General features: G+C 41.8%; 1 protein-coding gene across 1 annotated transcript; it reads left to right on the top strand.

Annotated features, from left to right (window-relative positions):
- The first annotated feature begins 212 nt into the window (after nt 1–212).
- On the top strand, nt 213–20,836 carry LAMP1 (lysosomal associated membrane protein 1). Its single transcript, XM_027675047.1, has 9 exons — nt 213–360; nt 10,853–10,968; nt 11,986–12,199; nt 12,302–12,463; nt 16,122–16,339; nt 17,791–17,913; nt 18,807–18,876; nt 19,043–19,213; nt 19,826–20,836. Exons 1-9 carry the CDS (start codon nt 324–326, stop codon nt 19,963–19,965), a joined length of 1,251 nt encoding a protein of 416 aa, XP_027530848.1. The 5' UTR covers nt 213–323; the 3' UTR covers nt 19,966–20,836.
- Nucleotides 20,837–21,198: the final 362 nt, after the last annotated feature.

The raw sequence follows: 21,198 nt of genomic DNA, 5'->3' as shown, positions 1-21,198 counted from the left end.
CTACCCCTATCCCTGCCCCTACCTCTATCCCTGACCTCTATCCCTGGCCTCCATCCCTATCCCTGTCTCTCTGTCCCTGCCTCTATCCCTCGCCGTACCCTCCCCATCCCCGCCTCCTGCTCTCGCGAGATCCTCCCCACCCTACCCCCGCGCAGGTCACGTGATGGGCGGACGGTACAGTGACGTCAGCGGTCACATGACCGGTCGGGGCCGTCGCCAGAGCGCCCCGAGCGCGGAGCCGCCGCCGCCGCCCCCCGCCCGTGTCCGCCCGCGGCCCGGCCCCGCTCCCGCCCCCGCCGCTCCCGTCCGCACCCGGCCCCGACATGGCGCGGGGGCTGCTGGCGGCGGCCGCCCTGCTCGGTAAGGAAGTGGGGGACGCGGGCGGCCAGTGCGCCGGGCGAGGGGCGGGCAGGGGGGCCACCGCGGCCTCGGACGGCCCCGGGGCGGTGGCGGTGGACGCGGCACCCGCGCGGCTGTGGCTGGAGATGCTTCACTCCCGCCTGCTGGGGGCATTCCCGGACAGTGACTGACCAGGGGGGTCCTGGGCCTCCGGGGGGTCACCGGCGCAGCGCCCTGCTGGGGGGTCATCCCGCCCTCGCCGGGCCCGTGTGAGGGCCCGAGGTACGGGGGAACGGTAAATACGGAACGGGAGGCGGAGGCGGTGGCTGTGCTTGGCGGGGCTGAACCGCGCAGTGCTCGGCAACGCTGGTCTGAGCACCTGCGTTGGATCTGGGGACAGCGCTCCGGGAAGAACCTGGAAACACGCCTTCAGCTCTCATGAGGCGTGGGGACGCGGGAGCTAGTGGTGTCATTGCTGAGAAGTGGCAATTTTCTGTAGGGCATGTTATGCTCCCTTTCTTAATGGTGTCCATCCTGCCGTATCTTGAGTAAAATATGAAACATGTCTGGAATAGAGAGATTTCAGTGCCTTGATGAGAAGGTTTGTTAAGGGAGTCAGGCTGTTTTAGGGGAAGTGTGTCTTGCTTGTTTACTGATAACTACCTTGCTCTTGGTTTCTTGTTGTGAAAGCCACATCACACAACGCTGTCAGGTTTCTGAGATGTGGCTTTGGCAGCAAAGGAAACTTCTTCAGTAGCTGGCAAAAATATTTCCCGAGTAAAGCAGCAGTTGAGAATGGTTATCTGCCGTGGTTTTTGAGATATGACAGTCTTCGAGTCTCTTCTGATGTCTCTTTGGTAGTAAATATCTTTATCACTGTTGACAGTACTTCAGTTTCACTGAGCCCAGAAGATGCCACTTGCAAAGGGCACTGAGCAGTTCAAATATCCAGCCCTTGTGAGCCAGTCTAGCGAGCATAGTGACTTACAGTGCTCCTTGACTTGCTTTTTAGGGCTGGCAACTGAAGTGTTGAACTGGTGTTATGGTGGAAGTTGTTTGTGTGGTTTGTTTAATATAGTTACAGCCTAAATGAAGAATTGCCTTCTAGTCAGCCTGTGTGGTTTTCAAGTGGTACCACAGGTAATATTTTTTCTATGACTGTAGTAGCCTTCCCCTGATTAATCACCAGTTACAAACATCATTCGATGCATTATGTTTGTCACTTTCTGGCGTGTAAAATGTGTTGGGTTCCTGCATCTGAGGCAACAGACTGGTTTATTTTACCCCAGAGTATTTACTGATAGCTGGGACTTTGTACCAGTGTCTAGTAGCTTAGTAGCTGGGCGGTGTTTCTGCATAACTTTATCCCTCAGTCTTGGGGGAAAATTTTGTGGTGCAAATAGAGACCCCCTTCCTGGAATACAGCAAGCCTCCACCATCTTCTGCCAGACTGTGGGGCTTGGGTTGTAGGTGAGGGGAGAAGAATACGAGATAATGAAAATATATGAGCTGAAGTCTTCAGATATTTTTAGCTCATTTGCAGCCTTTTAGTCATCTGAGTGAACACTGATTAAGGTAAGGTAATGGTCACAGGAGGCTGAAGGATTAGTATGAGTGAGTCAAATGTGAAAGCTGTTTTGGTGATGCCTTGACTTTGGGGCAAACAAAATTTTTTCCTCTTGAATACTTCACCGCACTTCACTTACTGTTTCAGTTTTCCATTCACATTGATCAGCAAGCACTAAGCTGAATATTTCATGTGTCATTTCATTAAGTATTTTGTGATTAATTTCCTCATCAAGCATGCATATGGAATTAAAAAAAAGGTTTAGGCAGTATAGCGGTAAATGCAGGGAAGGGGGGCTATGGGAAAACAAGTGCCCCTCAAGCTTGGCTGCTACTTTTTGAAATATGAAGTAAGATGGTGCTTGTCTGTAGTTGAGCACGATGAGTCAGTTGGGTTGTGTGCCAAACCCAGCAAAGCTGCTCATGCTCTCTGAGTTCTAGAGCACCCACAGATTTTTTTTCCTTACTGAACCACAGACATGTCAGAGAAAACATTTCTGAAAATCCAAGGTTAGAGTCAAACATGGATTCAGTGTTAGTGAGTAAATAATGAAGTGCTTGAGATTTGAGGAAGGAAAAATTAGATTGTCAAAGTAGCGTGATGCCATTTCAGAGTTATTGACACATAATTCATGTGTTTCTATTGCACAACTCTAGTCCAAAGGGGAATTTCAAACCTTGCTACCAATGATGGGATAGTTGAGAGGAACTTGATAATGTATTCCAGCCTGTGAGTAATTTGGTGCTGAATTGTTCTCAGTTTTGGCATCAGTAGCTGTATGGAACTGAGATGGAGTAAAACTCAATTTTCACGAATTGTAACTGCTTTTATGTTGAACAACTTTTGAAAGATTGTTTTTACCAAATGCTGCCCTTAACATAGTGTTTGCTTGAGAGCTGCTTGAAGTGTGTTGACATAGTCTCTAAGGATCTGAATTTGTGTGCTTGTCATCATGTGACAGGGTTACTTACCTTTGACTTCAGCAGCTTTTCTCACTAGTGAAGTTACTTCTAACTTGCTGTGTGAGAACTCTGCAGGCTCCCTGACACGACACTTTTGGGATATGTTCCCTAGGTTTCTGTTTAGGCTCACTGAGGAGTTTCAGTTTTGGCATAATCTACTTCTAGATTGTTCTGTAGTGATTAGGATGTTTTCTAATCAGTAGCAGACCATAAACTGAATAAATGCCTCTAGGTACCGAGGAATCTGACTCAAAAAATTAATGTTCTATTGAGACATTAACTGCTGTTATCTCTGATAAGCCTTTCTAGGTCTTAAAGATAATAACTTATTTCTAGCACGAAGGAGGCACACCTCGCCTTTGCTTGTTGCAGTTTAACTACAAGTTTGTCTTTGCTCTCAAGTCAGACATGATTATTTGGAAATTCCTTGAGAAATCTTGGATTTCTTGGTATTTATTCTGTTTAGCTTGGCAGGAGACACTTTTGGTTATGTTAGTGCTGATAGTTACACTGTCTATTTGAGCAGTCCCTTGCATTATCTTAATTCTATATCATATATTTAAAATGTACCTTATGGTTTGGTAAATCAGTTTCATGGGTTTTGCGCATCTGATTTCAAGACAGACTGGTGTCCCTTTCAGTCTCAGGGTAACAGTTTCTTTACCTTCTCTATCACTTGACAGCAACATGACTGTCAGTACTATTTCTACTGTAATTCCAAGTGTGAGAGTTTTAGGAGCACCCTGGTATTAGAGTACAGAGTTTCAAATGTGGTTCAGCTCTGTGCAGTGGACGCTTCTCTGGCTTGTGCCTTCTCCAGTGTTCAGGCTGGAACACAGTAGTTCACAGTTAGTATATTTTGTTTTCTTGTATTAAGCTTCAGTGGTTTCTGATTTCTTAACAAGGCAGAATTCACTCTGTGCAATATGGGAACACCATTATGTCTTTACTTTCCTTGACAGAGTTAAGATCTGCTTCTTTGGAGGACTAGGAGAGTAGTTTTACTCTGGCAGTTAGTTCATTATGTTTTTTTTCCAATATCCTCTCCTCTGGGGAGACTTTCTCTTTAAATTGTCACCCAGTGCTTCTTCTTCCAAAACATTGTTTGCAGCTGCCAGCTGCCTTGAAGAATGTGTGTTAGTCCTGTGGTGTGGTACAGCAGCACTAACCAGAGCAAGTGCAGAATGGTCTTGTGTGAATGCGGAAAAGGGTCTGGCCGAGGGAGTTTAGACCTATCAGTGCACTCATGTAATCATTTGCTGTAGAGCTATCCTAAAGACTTCCTTCCTCTAGATAGAAAGCCATGTGACGAAACTTGATGCAACTGTGCAATTCTCAGGTCAAATAGCAAGTGTACGGCTGCTAGGTAGCCTTTCCTTTGTAATGCCTTTGTATTTTGTAAATTTGTTTATAAAGACACAGGTTATTCATCTGCAAGCTTGAGTTGAAAAACAAAATGTTTACTGCCTTAATGGAAGTCAACAATATCAAACCCATAATCTGAGACTGCATGGATTTGTTAGCTGGCAAGGATATATATTGTGGGACTGGATCAGGAACTTGATATAATCAGGCACTGCACCTGCACGAGTGCAGTGGGTTCTCCTCTCCCCTTAAGTACTCTCATCCATCCTTGAATTAAGCTCTGTTCCCTTTTTCCCCACCTGTGTGTGTGTTCAACTGTGTCCAACAGCAGTTGAAGTGAGTCCAAGCTTGTCCAGATAGCCAGCATTCAGTCATCTGTGTCTATCAGACTTGGACAAGTAAATATAATTCCTTTTATGAGACCATCTTGTCTCTCACAGAGTGTTTCATACATCAGGTCTGTCAAGGGATTTTACTGCTTTCTTTTGTTCCTGAAATATTAGGGTTAGGAAATAGTGTGATCTTTCGAAAAATATGTTATTTTTAAGTTCATTTTCTTTCTGTACTATCTCAAGGTTCTGAATCCTAAGGAAGTGATCTCAAGTCAGTCTTCTGATAAAGGACTTGGACCAGTTGTCCCTCTAGGAGTGGTGCTTACGTTACAAGATAGGTCATTAGAGGAGAGCATAACTCCTCGGGGATTTTTCCATTCTCTTCTCTGGCATAGATTTAGGAGTCTAAAGTGGTGACTAAGGTTACCACTTTGTTCACAAAATGGCACTGAGATGACAGGATCATTGCAAACCATCAGAAGGAGTAAACTACTGGCCACTTCATTTCACACATACAATAGAAAATAAACCTTCTTTAGATAAGAACCAGCATTTCTTATCTCCTTGGAATAATGCCCCACAGATAGTGGCATAACTGTGTGTGTGCCATCAGAACACCTGGGCAAAGGTGCAGGGCAACACATCAGTGCTGTAGCTCAGGTAGACCAGATTATGCAGGGCTGGCATCCGTCAGCAATCACCTCCTACCTGGAGAACTGCTGCACAGCAATTACAGGGTGTCTTTGTATGACCGGGCTGTGGGTGTGGTGCTCTACACCCCCTTCACAACGCTTCTGGGGAGGGGTACAGTGGGCCATGCTGCAGCCCTGGTTTACTTCCCTAATGCTGTAGGCAGTCAATATAACTGCAAACAGTCCCATCCACGGGGTATCTGTATGGCTTAAACTACTGATCATGTGGAATATGTGACCAGGTGGATGTGGATGGCTTGCTGTCTTTCATTCCAAGAGGGAGATAGAAAAACGCTGAAGAGGTTTTTACTTATGCAGAAAAAAATTACTGTGGTAATAAACTCCAGATTATACAGAAGAAGCTTTTGTGTTTTGGATCTGTATTGTCAATGTTCCATGTTTCTAATAAAAATCGGACACATAGTAAATCATTAACTGAGGTCCTCTTTGCAAGCAGACAATGTAAACAATTGCCATTAGTATTTCTTAGAGCACAGGACATCTCTCTCCCTTAGTAGGTTTCCATTATATGGGAGAGTAACCCAAGGGTAGCTGTGCTTGACTATCAGGATTTCAGTTATAAGAAAGTTGAAACCTGAAAGCATCTTTGTGTGGTCAAGAGGTGAGGAATCCAGCCATTCTAAGAGCTATATTCAAAAGGGCTTATATTTAGATGTGCTAGATTGTTTTGTTAGCTTTGTAGTTTTCAGTTTAAAACAAACAACTTTATGAAGTAGATTTCTTTAAGATAAATTGTTATACAATCAAGGAAGTATTTGTTTTGTTTGACTTATTAACAGTCTGAGGTAAAATAAATAAACTTTTTTTTTGAGTTAGATAGGTAAGGGAGGAGGCTGGATTTAATTCAAGTAACATGTGTAGCTGTTGCTTTAGCAGTTTTATCTTCAATATTTTCTTGCATGAGACCGTAATTGCAGAAATGAGGTATAAATGGAAAGATTGTCTTACGATTTTTAGTTGAAAGTGTGCAGCTAGAATAAATATATAATCAGCCTTTTCTTGGGACCTAGTGGAATACAAAGGAAGCATCCGAACTAAATGAAACATCTTTTATGTTACTGCATTTTTGATGATTCCTGTACTAGATATCCGTAATGTAGTGTTTACAGCCAAGTGAATAATGCACCTCACAAAACTTACTTTTTGCTATTGAAAAGTCAAGGAGCTCTTCAGTAAGTACTGCACTTGCTCTGCCACAGATAGTTGTCAAATAGGGCACCGCAGTTTATTAAGAGGAGCTTTTAAAGTCTGAAGTTAAGAATCTGGAAGTTGTATCCGTTTTTGTGTTAAATAGCAAAGAATGATATTGTTATGAGATGTACAAATAATATTCTCAATTTGTAGATAAGCCCTGATAGAACTGAGCAATATGTTATGTAACTTAATTAGAAATATTCCCAGGAGAGATTGATTCAATATAGGTTTGCTTTTCTATATTCTTGACATTTTGACTGTAGGCTCTTACTGTTTGTGGGCTGGTGATGATTCATGCATTAATCACTAGTCGACACTGAAGCTGTCTTCACAAAACTCAACAGCTGCTTTCCTGCAAGACCCAGTGAGCTGTTCCTCTGCCTTAAATTGGCTGGAGCAAAGATTAGATGGGACCTTTTCCCCTTCAGTGTCTTGATTTGTTCTTCAGTGTTTTTTTAATAACTTTTCTTTATGTCCCTTATGTTTCACTCGGTTTCATCTGCGTTCCTCCAAGATTTTAGGAGCAGATGATGCTGCAGCACAGTGCTCTCTGATCACCATCCTGGTGCATGTTGCCTTGCAGTGAAACAGCTCTCTTGCCACTTCGAGGACAGCTCAGTGTCATGGTTTTAGCAAGGCCCAAAATCCAATTCTGATTCTTAGCCCCCCTCCCACATCTCAACTTCATGTGAGATGGGTTTTCCAGACAAAAACACGAGACTCAATATGGGGGGAAGGAATATATTACAGGACTATACAGCAAATAAATACTATAATACACTGTATACAATCTTAACTCTATATCTATCTCTACCATGACAATAATATTTACAATGGGCCTAATCTCTTCTCCCTCCAAATAAAAGTCTAGGAGAGAAGAAGAAGAAAAGACCTCTTCCAGTCTCTGAGCAACAGGTCTCTTTCTAGGCAGCAGGCTTTCTTCTTCTCTTCCAGGCAGCAGAAGCAGTTGCTGGCTCTCTGCCAGCACACACGAGGGGGTCTCCAAGCCCCTCGGCCCTCCGTCTTCAAACGGGGGTCTTTCCGTGGACTACGTAACCCCAGACAAGGTCGTTCTACCACGGTCATATCACGAAGCGCGGGGGTCTTCGTGACGGTCTGGTATCCTCAGGGGAAATCAAGCCCCTTCTCAGAGCTCCCATGCTCTGACTCAAAGATGGCTGCCAGCTTCTCTGAAGCCTGGCAGCAGTGGGGGGGGCCAAGGTCACCCCACACACACACATTCCTTCGGCCGTCCTGGCTTATCTCTCAGGAGGCCATGAGCTTCCTCTTCTCAGCAGTGCATACTGCACTTTAGGACTCCTCTCAGTCCACCACCCCCTCCTCTTTCTCAGAGGGGTCTCTAGCGAGTTTGGGGGTTTTGGTTTGTCCAGTTCTTACCCCTGGAACTCTGTCTGTGCCGTGGTCTCGATTCTCTTCCTGCTGCTGCTTTTCCTTCTCCTCAGACATCTCTCTGTCTGCCCCGGCTGCATACCGGCTTATGTTGCTCTTTTGGTCCTTATCAGTTGGCTCTTTGCCACTGCTCTTCGGACGCTGCTGTGTCTACTGCTGCTCCCTCTGCTCCCAGCGTCTCCCAAGGCTGCCTACCGGGAGAAATTCTCCCAGCTCTTAGCCACAGGCACTCAGTCCAGCTAACACTGTTCCAAGTCCCTGCAGCCCCCCAACTGGGGGCTGGGGGGGGGCAAAGCCCCCTAAGGGGCCGGAGCCCCTTCTCCTCGTGGCCTCTACAACATGGCCACCACTTCTTCTCACAAGTACTACTGCTTCTCTTCCGGTCTCCAGAGATATGTTTATATTTTGCAAGAGCACTGATTGGGTTAAGCCCCAAGGGTCACCACCCCCTGGGGGTTACCACTTTTCCTAGTTTCAGGGGGAAAACCTAGCTCAAACCACTACACTCAGTATCTTGTGCTGGATGTGTCTGTCTCATCACTGACACTGCAAATCCATCAATTGCTGAACATTTCTTAAGAAGGAGTGGGGTTTTAAAGCATTTGTTCCACGCTAATTAAATCAGGATTAATATAATGGTGTGAACTTAATCTTGCAAAAATCTAGTAGTTGTGCAGGTGGTGTTTTTTACTGTTTGTTCATGCCCCTTAATTGTTACTTCAGCTTGCTGAGGATAATTTGTCAGCTCTTCATTACCAGAACTTGTCTTCAATTTAGCGCTTTCTGGTACCTCTGCATTGTCTTTTGTTGTTCTCTGAATCATCTGTAATGGGCAGGTCTGTCACATTTTCCTTTATGTCAGCAACATTTTTCTTAATTGTTTTTTAGTATTTTCTTTCCTCTGCATTTCTTTTAAAAACTTTTTAATCTTTTATTCTTTTACTGCCTGTTACTTGATTAATTTTAGCTCTAAAATTGTCAAGATTTTTAATAGCTATCAAACAAGAGAGTTGGCATGCACACTGAAGGTTTTCATGCTAGCACATTTTCCAGTGATAGTGTTAGTTCAAGGAGCAATGGACTCTTATTCCCTGCCTCTATGCTGTTTTCTACGCTACGCTAGGAATCTTCAAGAAAGTGTAAGCATCTTGTTTCTGAGAAAGCAAGTGCTTGCATAAAATGTAAACAAGTTCCAGATGTAAATTCAAATTGAAGGAAACTTTGCAAATTGAAACTTCCATGTGGAAGAGCATCAACTCTTTTTAGTACTGCTGTGAATTGCAATAAATAATGAATATATGTTCCTTAATGAACATTTTAAGCTGGACATAAAGGCAAAGGTAGGACAGTTTTTCTTTGAAATTTTGTACACTATCTATTTGTAAGCATTTTCTTTCTTCTGTCTATCTCTGATTTCAGGCCTAGACTTTTCAAACAACTGGGTAAAGTGTATGAATTCCAGCTTATGTTTTGCCCTGATTGGTGCTGGGGGAGGATATGTTGTTGCTAAGGGAAAGGCAACAAGGGAAATGCTTGCTGGGTGCCAGAGAAATAGTTTCCAATGTTTTCCTGCAACTGATGTGCCTTCTACCAAAGTCCAGCTGCAGAAGTCCAACTTCTCCTAGTAATTGTCTTAACACAATTGTAGACACCATAGTTTTGCAGTGGAAAGTTTTAAAATTAGGATTTTTTTTTAATTTCTTGGGGAGGGAAGCTAGCTAATGGATAGTCCCTCATCTGGATCTTTTTGCTATTATCAACAGTTGAATGGATTAGCTCTTTGAATGGGTGTTTGACTTGTTAAAGCTTATTTGCTTATTTGCTTGCAATAGTGGTTTATGTTTTGCAGGTGTTTTTTATCAGGTTTTCTGCAAGACTGAAGTTGTTGCAAATGCATACTGATAAAGCTCTACCCTGCAACTGGTGCAGGCTTTTTGCAGTGAAGTTCACTTGGGGGGGGGGCTGTGTGGTGACAAATTGAGAATTGGAAAAATAAAAGGCTCTACCCTAAAGACCTGGAAACACCGTGGTATGATTTCAGGTACAGGAGCACTGTCAGTTATCCTTTGCCACAAATCAAGTACAAGATAACCAGCTTTCCAGCTGTATCCAGCCTCCACAACACATCCCATAGGTGAAGTTTGTTTGTGGTCCAAGTCCGTGCTGCAGTCAGAAAGGATGACCCTGTGCTCCTCTTGCTGTGTTCTTACCCTGTTAAGTCAGTACTAGTGTGGTCAGTTGTACTCAGTGTGCTGAGTGTTGGGGCTGGAGGGAAGCTAGTGGGGGAAAGCTTTTCTCTGCTTTTCCCAGCAGCTCCGTCTGAGTTTAGCTTAAACTAGTCACGAAAACGTAACCTTAGTCTGTGTCAAGGTCTTGGCCCCTTCCTCCTCTCAAGGGCAGAGAGCGTGATGACGGTAAAAAGTAGTTCTCCTGGCAAGGGTAGCATGCTCTATCATGCTATTTCTGGCAATGCCTTCAAAACATCTGCAGTCAGTCCAAGCTTTCTAAATGCTGCATTCAGTGCACGTACAGCTGAGTGTCCTGATACAGCGGGAGTGAAGGGTGCATGGTGTGCTGTGGGGGGAAGGCCGAGTGTTGTAGGCATGCAGGATCAAATACACTAAGTCAGGTCTGGCTGAAGATTGTAAAATAGTTGCTGTGTAGGGTGAACTCTGAGTAGCTGCCTTGAACAGTATGACTGGTGTTTGTTGCATGTTTTTCTTACCCTCTGAGGACCCAGCATGCCAACAGTTTGGGCGGCTTTGTCTTTTTACAGATGAGTTGTTTAATTTGTCCTCTGCGTGTTAGTGACATTAAAGCTAATACAGAGACCACTAATGCCCAAGTTTCCAAATTCAGCTGATGTTGAGGTTGTACTCCCCAAAATTTACAGTTGTACATATTTGTCTCCTTGGGGTCAAAAATAAAAATTTATGTGATACCAAATTAACTACTTGTCATTCTCAACAGGCTTTTTACAGGCTTCTTCTTCATTTGAAGTGAAAGATTCAAGTGGTAGGATCTGCATAATTGCTGATTTGACAGTAGCCTTCTCAGTGGAGTACAAAAACAATGGGCAAAAAGAGGTAAGGGGGCTATCTTACTGCTTGTCCCTAGTGTTTATAAAATGTGTGATTAGTTCTGCACATCCACAGTATTTAAACTTTCAACAAGTATTTATGCATGGAAAACTGCTTCAGCAAAGATTGTTGCCCTCCCAGTCATGTTGCATCAGCTTTTCTTTTGTACTGATGCTGCTTCTAATTAAACAACAGAGTTAAAGCCACCTGAAACCATCACAAACCATATATGTGTGAAATTACTTTTGTGACTGAAATTCCAAACCAGTTGTATTGATAACTAAAATGGCTTTCACTGGAACTGTAAAGGCAAAAATACTGCCAGTTGTCTTTTGGTGAACTTGGTGACACATGAAATCTGGGAGCTTCTCACTTGGCAAGTCTCTGAATTTCAGTGTATCTATAGACTAGTGCAGTGCTTACAATATATTGCATAATCCACTTTTTCAGTGGTGCTGATGATCTGAAATCCTACTGATACTGGTATACGTGTTTGCACTCAGAGGTGACTGCTTTCATAACGTCCTTTTGTCTGTTTCTTACTGTAAATAGTAAGCTCAAAACTTCCCAGTAAACATTGTATTGGTCTTCAGATACCACATTATTTCACAGTGTGTAATAAACTCAAAGTATTATATCCAGACTACGTAGGGTGTACCATTTGCTTTTGTTCTTGCTCAGTTGTACTACAAGAAGCAAAGCTTAAAGTGTCCCGTTTTTCATATGTCTGGAGTTTGCCAGATTTTATTCACCTAGTACAGAAGTACCTGCAAATTCATATTGCTATCTTAGGAGGAAAAAAGTCTTAAGAAGTACTGTGAGTATGTACAGTTCTGTCCTCAAATTTCAGAGAGCTACATTCTTAAAGCCAAGTGCCAGTACCATACTACTCGCTGTGTACTGGTATATAAGTAGTTATCTTATAGCATGTATTAATGTCTTCTCTATGTTTGTAACAGTTTCATAGGATATTTAAAAAGCAGTTAGGAAAAGCTTACATGTGTTTTATTTTCTCCCCCATAGTTTGTACACTTCTTTCTTCCACAAAATGCTACAGTAGACTCACAGAGCTCATGTGGTAAAGATAATGCATCTCATCCAGTTCTGGTATTGGATTTTGGAGCAGGACATTCATTAAGCCTGAATTTCTCAGAATCTGCAGATAAGTACCAAGTTGAAGAGTTAGTTTTCCACTACAATCTGTCAGATGCAACTTTATTCCCTAATTCAACTACAGGTAAAATGAAAACTTCCTGTTATAGTATAACCCTTCCAGATCTAATACTGGCTTGTTTCTTTAAATACTCTTACATACTAATGCAATGTAATCTTTCTACAGGAGTTGTGAAGACTGTATCACATAAAAGCATTATTCAGGCACATATGGGCACGAAATACAGATGCATCAACTCCAAGCAGGTCAATATGAAGAGTGTGAACGTCACTTTTAGCAATGTCACTTTGGAAGCCTATCTCACAAATGGCACTTTCAGTGTGAACAGTAGGTATCTTGTAGTAGAAAATGTACTTGACAAGCTAATATTTCCAATAATAGGTGATTTCTTTTTACGTTCTGACTAATCATATTCAGGTGGATACAAACTGGATCTGAAGCTCTGATAGCAGCATCTTTTGAAATGAATGGACCTGACTCGGGTTTTCTCAGTAGGAACATCAGAATCCATGACTAGAAGATAGTGCATTTTCTTCCCATGGGTATTGTACATGTGCTGGGGAACATGTCTGCTGTTGATGAGTATGGGTGTAAACACGTGCTGCAGTAGGTTGACTGGGCACGTGGCCAAGATCTTAGTTTAAGAAGTATCTGATAAGTTCCAAGCATTATGCCTCTACCAAAGTAATTTGAACTAGTTACTCTGTGCTTTTGGGAAAATTAGTGATATAACGGCAGACAGTAGAGAACTGGTCTGTAGGGAGCAGATACGTACATCTTCCTACAGGAGGTTTTATGTCTACTGTAACAGTAAGGCTCTTTCTCTTTCAGGCACAATCACAAAGTGATTATTTTTTGTCCTGATTGTTTGTATTGAAAAGCAGTTTGGAACTTTACTGCTGTAATGATTACAAGATAAACTCTTCATGGTGTGTTCATGTCCTTTGCTTTTGTGGCAGCACTCCTCAAACATGAAGAGCCATGTAAGGAGCGATAAGTCTTTGCCTTGCTTTTGGAGCACAAAAAAAGTTTTCATCTTCTCTGGGAAATGTAGAACTTTTCTTATGCTGTTAATCCCATTTATGTACATGTTAAGTTGAAACAAGTTGTAAAAACTAGAGTAGTTGGCACTAGCGTGGAATGGACATAATGGACAAGTGCCTTCTACGGGAATATCTCTGCTTTGTCCCATATCTGTGAAAAATACCTTGCCTGATGCATGATAATACTGGCATTGACTCCTTTTAAGGCTACTTCATGTGACTGGCTCAGATTTCAGTGCTTATCATTCTCTTGATCAGTCTTTTCCATTCAGTGAACTGGTTTGCAGTAAAGATGCAGACCTACATTCGTCCTTTAAAAAAATCTCAAACTCTGATTTCTATTATTGCAGTTTTCAGAACTATCTGATTTTTTACTTATGATATCTTGATCCAGTTCTTATACTGGATAAGCATGAGAAATGGTTATTTATCAGCAGGATTGAACATAAGACATGATACTGGGAAAAACTGGTTTTTAACTTCTGCAAAACTTAGAATCATAGAATCAGCCTGGTTGGAAAGAACCTCTGAGATCATTAAGTCCAACCCTTGATCCACTACCACAGTGGTTACTAGACCATGGCACTTCAATAAAATCTCCCTACGGTGTAATACTTCTCTTTTTAAGACCACCTATTACCCGTTCTTACATAGTCCTCTGGTTAAAAAAATTGAGTACTGCATTATTTCTAGAGGGTGTTTCTTATGGAACTCAAATTTGTCAGCATTTGCTTTGTTTTCTATTCCTATGCTTCCTTCTCTTTTTTTAAGTAAACATAAAGGCTTTAATTTGTCATATTCTCAAAGTTGCTTTTTTTCATCCTGTGGTATCACTGTCTTGATGAAACTATTGATCCTCATAAAAAACAAGTGATTTCCTATGATCCTGGGGTAGACACTGGTTTGAGTTCAATGGGGAGGTTTTGTGTGTTTTTCTTGTTGTTTTGTTGTTTTCACGTTCCTATTATCCATACTGTCATGCACAGCTTTTTCTTTAAATTATCATCTTCCCTAAGTTTTTATTAGTCTTGGATCTGATTTTGCCATTCCTAGTGCACATTTGGTTTTGGTTGAAACAAGTCTGTCTTGGTTTTGGTGTTTTGGATTTTTTTAGTGCAGATGGGTAAAGAATTCTCACTTTATCCTTTTTTTTTTTAATCTTCTTAACCCCAAAATTTTAATTCCTTCCAGATCTGTTCCTTCTTGTAGGCTTGAGGCTTCCCTTGTGCCTTTGGCAGCTAGTTATTGATAAACTTTAGTTCTGGATTTTTCCCTTAACGTTTTTTCTCTGTAAATCTTTAATTAAAGGATATTTCTGCTGGTGATCTGGACAAGGCTCATTGAAGGGAAGAAGAGAGTCATTATTCAATGCATCTGTGCATCACTAGAAATGGTGACTTCCATCAGCGTACCTAGAATTTAGTGATTGAGCTGATGGTAGTGATTATCTGCAGCTCTGAGAGGGAGGCTTTCATTTTATCTGTGTTAGTAGTTTTGTCAGCTGCTTTCCTGTAACTGTCAAGAAAACACATAAGAATTTGTCTCACTTTTCAGGATAGATCTGAAGATTACTAGAAGCTGTGCTGTAAATCAGTTCAGTCAAACTAATGTATCAAGACTCCACCTAGGCTAAGCTTCCACTTGATGTGGTTGATGTGATTGTGTGTGATTTGGTTCCATCTCTGCCAACTTGAGTATGAGGTTCTGTGTGTTGAGGTCTTGCAGATAGAGGGAAATTCTATACTGAAGTCCCAAGAAAGCTGCTTTTTAGTTTCTTAGGAAATTACTATGTTTTGGGATCAGACTAGTATCAATCTACAGAACACAGGGTCACTTCTCCATTCATCCATCTTGCCTCTGCTGTTTGACTTTCCAGAAATGGAGTAGAAATAGGAAAGCATGCTATGTTTCTGAGCCATAATCAAAAGGTAAGTTACTGTTTAAGTTCAGAGGCTATTTATTAGGTATCCCTGCAAGATATGTATGCCTTAAATTTTAGCAGTAGGCCCTTTGAGTCAGAGCTGCTGTTGCAGCTGCTGTTGTCCTTATAAAGTTGCAAGCTGTTATCCCTGACACGTGGAGATGACCTTGGCTTGGGACATGAAAGTCTCTACTACACTAATGTCTTTGTTCTGACCTTTGGTTTTGGCTTAGTTGTTCAATGCAGGAACCTTCTTGGCTCCCAGATCAAGTTAAGATCTTGCTGCCAGGTGTTTCTGAGTACTTTGGCAAATAAATGTTCCCTTGGAAGTTGCTGCTAAACTGGATGAAAAGGCCAACTTGCACATCTTCACTCAGTCTTCTTACCTTCATGGAGGGTGGTTCCTCATGTGGTAGTCGACTAAAGGGAGGATGGATGTGAGAGGATATAGCCATCAGCAGGAGTGTCTTAGAATCCCCTTGTTAAGGACAGAAGAGCCAGAGTATTATTTTAAGGTTACTGTGGATATGGCCAAAATAATGATACAGGGTCCTGACAAACTGGTAGCGTAACAGAGGGAGGGGAAGAAGAGCACATCTTCTGGGAGACCACTTTTAACAGTGGGCAGGACAGCTGTTCTCTGCTTTTAGCACACGAGTGCCCAAAGTGTGTGAGGGGTAGGCATGCCAGCCTTGCTGTGAGCACACAGCAGGAACACTGGGTCTGTCAGCATAGCACTGTCTAATTTACCCGGATTTGATGGCAATGTGAAATGATGGATATGAATGAAAGGACATGAACAATTAACAGCAGAGGTGTCGTTTTCACATCCCAGGCTTTGAAAGTGTCTCAAACTTTGCAGCAGGTGTTTAGGTAATGCTTTACCATTGTATTTCTGAGCTTTTATTGTCTTTGGTTAGGAAAAGCTACTTGGAATTATCTTCCTTTCCCTTGAGCATTAAAAAGGTAGATCATCCCACAGCTTCATTTTGTTTGATAATATGTTTTCCTTTCTCTGCAGAGACGGAATGTGCTGAAGATATGGTCTCTACTACTACTGTAGTGTCCACAACTCCTAAACAGACTACTAGCCAGGTTCCAACAACTAGCCCAGCACCAACATCATCTCCCCCAAACCCTGCAGTTGGGAAATACAATGTGACTGGTCCAAATGGAACCTGTGTACTTGCCTACATGGGCTTACAGCTTAATATCACCTATCCAAAAAAAGATGAAAAGGTACATTTTGTTTTTTTGTTTCTTCAAAGCCTTCAGATTCCTTCTTTTGGGGAAAACTTGGTAAATTATTATAAGCTAACCTTTTTTTTAAAAGCCCAGGTCTTTGTGGTGTTCATCTATCATTATCCTCTATTTGAATTGCTTTAACTTGGTGTAGGCTAGTGACATTTCAAACAGTTCTACTAAAAGTGGTCGTTAAGGATTTTTTCATTCACTAAGAGCAATATTAAACTTGTCTATTGAATCCAGAAGTGTGTGTGGCCATTTCACAGAAGCAGTAAAAGTTATCAAGAGTAGGGGGAATCCTGTTATCAAAGTTGCTATCCAAACAAGATTTTTAAACTGTTAAATAAAATACAGAAATTTGGCTAGAGGCATCTGCATGAAAACAGTGAATGACTATTAGAAAGGAAAATTACTACTGTAAAACTGGACAGGCTTGTGACTTAGTTACCTTCCAACCAGCACTGAAGAGGTTTGGGTTTGACTTTAATGCTTAAAAGCTACTTAACGGCTGATTTTAATAGCCAAAAAATATTTAAAAATACATGGGTTATTTAAGATCCAACCCTGGCACAGGTTCCTTTCCTCAACTGTTGATGCAGAGCCCAGCTTGCCAGCCCCATGGACAAACCCGAAGTCCCAAAGGGACTGCTGAAGACCCTCAGTAGGAAACAATGGTGTTGCAAAGAAAACTATATTTATTTATGATGTTGGACTGAGAGGTAAAATCATGAGCACTGATAGCTGGTGTGTGGCTATACAGTGGCTGGTTATGATGGCAGCTGTGTTTTAGCCACCTTAATGGTGTGAAATTCCCTGAGCATGGCATTCTGGCTCTGCTGAAACAGCTGATTTCTAGTGCAATGACCATTGAGGAGGTGGCAAATAGGTTTTCCAAAGTCACATGAGGATCCAAGTAAGAGCTACTGAAAGGTTTCTATTTAATTGTTTGGAAGTATGCTTAACCCACTGCCCTTTGAAGATGCAAGATGGTATAAAATCATGTACCATGGACAAAGCTAAAGCATTTTGAACTGAAGTGACATGCAAGATGATTGTGCTTAGAGGTGGTTCCCTTAATTGCTTCTACATTATGTCAAAGCAGTATTTTATAGTGTCTTGACCCCTGTGTAGTGTGGTTGCTCTTGAGGTTTTTCCTTATGCTGCAAGGACCAAAGCAGTGTACTGTGGAGAAACCAGTAGGTTATTGACTGCAGCCAGTCAGAGCTGCAGAAGGCTTTGTTAGACATGCAGAGTTGCCCTTAGTTCTCTGTGTCAGCCTGGTAACTGGGTGCAGCTCTCACCAGCCTGTAACATGCATGGGTGTCTGTAGTGTACAGGCGAGCACAACACTGTGAGCATGTGATATGAGCCAGCTACATGTCAACTGAGGGTAAGGTGATGTGTTAGTCTCTTCAAATGTCATAACTGATCCTCTTCTCTCACAGATGGGTCTGGATTTGCTGAATTTCATACCACGTAATACAAGTGTTTCTGGGAGATGCGACAGTACATCTGCCTTGTTGAATTTGACTTTTGAGAAAACAAGGGTTATCTTCCAGTTTGCACTGGTAAGAATTTCTGCCCAAAGCATGTAACAGGGTCTGCAGGACTTTTCATGTGGGAAAACTAACTGGGGCAAGTACAAGAGGAAAAAAGATGCAACTACAGGAAGGGGAATAACTAATTCCTTTGGTTGTAATACTAGAATTTAGTGGGTTTTATACTTGGCAACTTTTGTGAGAAAAGAATATGTTCATCTATGTGTGCACATATACATATGCATACACAGAAAAGTAGTTTGTTTGGAACGGGAATTTCTTTTTAAGATTGTATTGCCTGCTAAGGCTTCTTGCCCAAACTGGGAACAGCCTGTGACAAGTAGATAACTCATCTAATTGTACAAGTCTGGAACTGGATTTAAGTCCTCGCCAATATTCTGCGTACAGCTGAAGAGCTATGTGCTTCTGGTCTCCTGTGATGGTTGGGAATCCTGTTTCCCACAGCTCTGCCCCAGCACTGTATTGGGTCTGCGTATCCTTGAGGACTGAATCCACTGTGTTTGTCAGAGAGCTTCATGCTCCTTTTAATGCTGATGGGATTGATCAAACGTGATCACCTTGATGTGTTGCTGTCGAATGACTGTCCACAGCTCTGGGGTACCGAGATCACTGCAGTAGGCTGGTTAAGGCATGGGTAGAACTATGCCTGCAGTGTGGAATTCAAATCAACAGTTTGAGGGGTAACAAGTCCCCCTTCCTCTGCCTCCCCTTCCCTTCCCCTGGTGTAATAATAAACTCTTCTTTGGATGCTAATCCCAGTTCTGGACTACCCTTTGAAAACCTTTCTCAAAATGCATGCAGAATCAAACCTGAATGTTAACAGCGTATGTTGTGTATCATTACCTTAAATCACAACTTTTGGGTTTTTGTTTGTTGTTTTTTGTTTGTTTGTTTTTTTAAAGAACGCAAGTGCTGAAAAATTCTTCCTGCAAGGTGTGAATGTAAGCACGACTCTGCCTTCCGAAGCAAAAAGTAAGGACTTTTAAGAAATCTGCTTTCAGTGACTACTTCTATAAATATTAAGGGTAGCCTGTATTAAATAATGCATTAGAAATGTTGGGATGAATGTATCAAATTTTAGCTCTATGAGTTTACAGCTCCTGCTCTTCAGGTTTACATAAGACTTTCTCTTACACAGATCCAAACTTTGAAGCATCAAACAACAGTGTGAGTGGGCTGAGAGCTACAGTAGGGAACTCTTACAAGTGCAATTCAGAGGAGAATCTTCAGGTCACAGATGAAGCCCTTGTCAATGTATTTAATGTTCAGATCCAGGTTTTCAAGATTGATGGAGACAAATTTGGGCCAGGTAAGAGGTTTACATAGGGCAGCCCCTGCCAAACCTAAGATTTGTGAAGTACGCTTTGATATAAATATAATTTTCTGTAGTCAAATGCCAGCTTGTGGGTGCTATGCTTAGTCTCTGCCTGCCCCTACAGATGCTGTGGGGGATGATTAGGATGTCCAAGTTGAGGGTAGTGTGAGAAGTATGTCAAAACCTTTGAAATAACTCAGACTTATTCCTGATGGTCCAGAGGAGAGTTAAGGAAGAGTGCTAGTTCTCCCTCCTAACTGCGTGCAGACAGTTGTATGAAAGGGGCAAAGCTGTCCCTTGGTTAAAGCAAAACAGCTTTGGGGGAGTAACACAGATATTTATGATGGCTAAGCTTGCGTATAATAGCAACAGCTTTTGAGGAGGAAACAATAAGTATAACTCTATATTGTGCATACAGGTAGTACTAGAAAGACTTCATCCTGAGTGATCATAGTTAGTGGACTTGGCTTCCTTTTCATTGTTGGCAAGCGAGAAGTTCACTTAAGCTAGTTTTATCTGTGTGCTGAGAGCAGAATCCTGAAGTTCTGGATGTAGCCATCTGTTGGTGCACTAATACCTAATGTGGATCTTTTTCTCTCTCTTCAGTGGAAGAATGTCAACAGGACGAAAATAACATGCTGATCCCTATAATAGTTGGTGCAGCCCTTGCTGGTCTTGTTCTGATTGTGTTGATTGCCTACTTGATTGGCCGAAAGAGAAGTCATGCTGGATATCAAACAATTTAATGACTTGCACTAAAATCCAGCGTAGATGAAAAGCAATTGCAAGAGGCTGGGGAAGAAAAACCCCATGCATTTCCCCTGAGCTAAGATTGATATTGTAAGGTAACATCTTTTCTTGCAAATTGCTTCTTTAAAGTCTGCTTTATTAAATGTGAAATCATCTTGCAGCATTTAACTATGCACAAAAATAACTTCTGAAAATTCTGGTGTTTAATTTTGCTAACTAGTTTAAATATTTACCCACTTAGAAACAAGCTAAAAGTTTTTAAGGGTGCTTTTTTGGAATTGGCATAAGATCATGTCAGCTAAAGATTCCAGAGAGGGATGTTGCTAACTCACACTGACTCAATTTCAGAACTCTTAACAAAGGGAAAAGGTTCATTCTTTGCACCGCTGCCATTGATGATGTTAATTATACTGATGATGCATTTAAAAAGATTTAGTAACAACTGACGAAATTGAAATTTAAAATCTGAACTTCACCTTGTCTCTTAGGTGTGTATTTTTTACTAAGCTTTAAACTCAATGCCTGGCACATGCAGGGTGTGAACGACGCAATACTCAAACCTTACAGGAACTCTTTATGATTGGACAACTCCCCTGTTTGATATTTTTGATGCTATGCCAGCTTGTTAAGAGCTGGTACTTTTTTAAAATGGGTGTTATTTTTATTTACCTTTTTTTGTAAAGTGATTTCAGTCTATTCTGTTGGAAGGTTCAGAGAGATCCTGTTACTGCACATGTGTACAATATAGATCTTGATCTGCCGATTCTTTTGCTTTAAACTTGGCTGGGGGGTTGTACACTTTCAAGGATCAGTTCTTATGTATGCATTGCCTGTAACAATGCTAATAAAGACACTTTTTTTTCTGTATTTCTTAGTATTGCTGATCATTCTTAAAACATTTGACCATTTGTTAAGTGCTGAAGTCAAGGTTTGGCTCTGCTTGGGAAGCTTCAAACAATCCTTAGTGTGGAGTTACGTTGAACAAGTGTATAAGTTTTTTCTTTGTGGCACGAAGGTGAACCTTAACTGTGTGTTTTCAGAACAGTCCCTTGTTTCGGACTTTGTGCTTGGAAACAAGTAAAGCTGTGTTTCAGTAATGTGAAGCCTGGAGAAGTTAACTCTTCTATTACATTGCCACTTACTGAGACTTGTCAGTCTCCTACTGGTCTACCCTGCTCAGCATCGCTTCCTGAAAATGCTGGTAAGGTTCTCAGTGTAAGGACTGTGTA

This window comes from Neopelma chrysocephalum, unplaced genomic scaffold (assembly GCF_003984885.1).
Source record: "Neopelma chrysocephalum unplaced genomic scaffold, ASM398488v2 Primary Assembly neopelma1_25, whole genome shotgun sequence".
Classification (NCBI taxonomy): domain Eukaryota; kingdom Metazoa; phylum Chordata; class Aves; order Passeriformes; family Pipridae; genus Neopelma; species Neopelma chrysocephalum.
The sequence above is the reverse complement of the archived record's forward strand: the minus strand, read 5'-3'. Positions and strand labels throughout refer to the sequence as shown.

What these genes read in the sequence shown, in the direction of transcription:
- LAMP1 (XM_027675047.1), top strand. Translation starts at nt 324, where the DNA reads ATGGCGCGGGGGCTGCTGGCGGCGGCCGCCCTGCTCG. An exon ending in TGGCACTTTCAGTGTGAACA is followed by an intron (nt 12,464 to 16,121) that starts GTAGGTATCTTG and finishes CTTTCTCTGCAG; the next exon opens with AGACGGAATGTGCTGAAGAT. An exon ending in TGGAGACAAATTTGGGCCAG is followed by an intron (nt 19,214 to 19,825) that starts GTAAGAGGTTTA and finishes CTCTCTCTTCAG; the next exon opens with TGGAAGAATGTCAACAGGAC.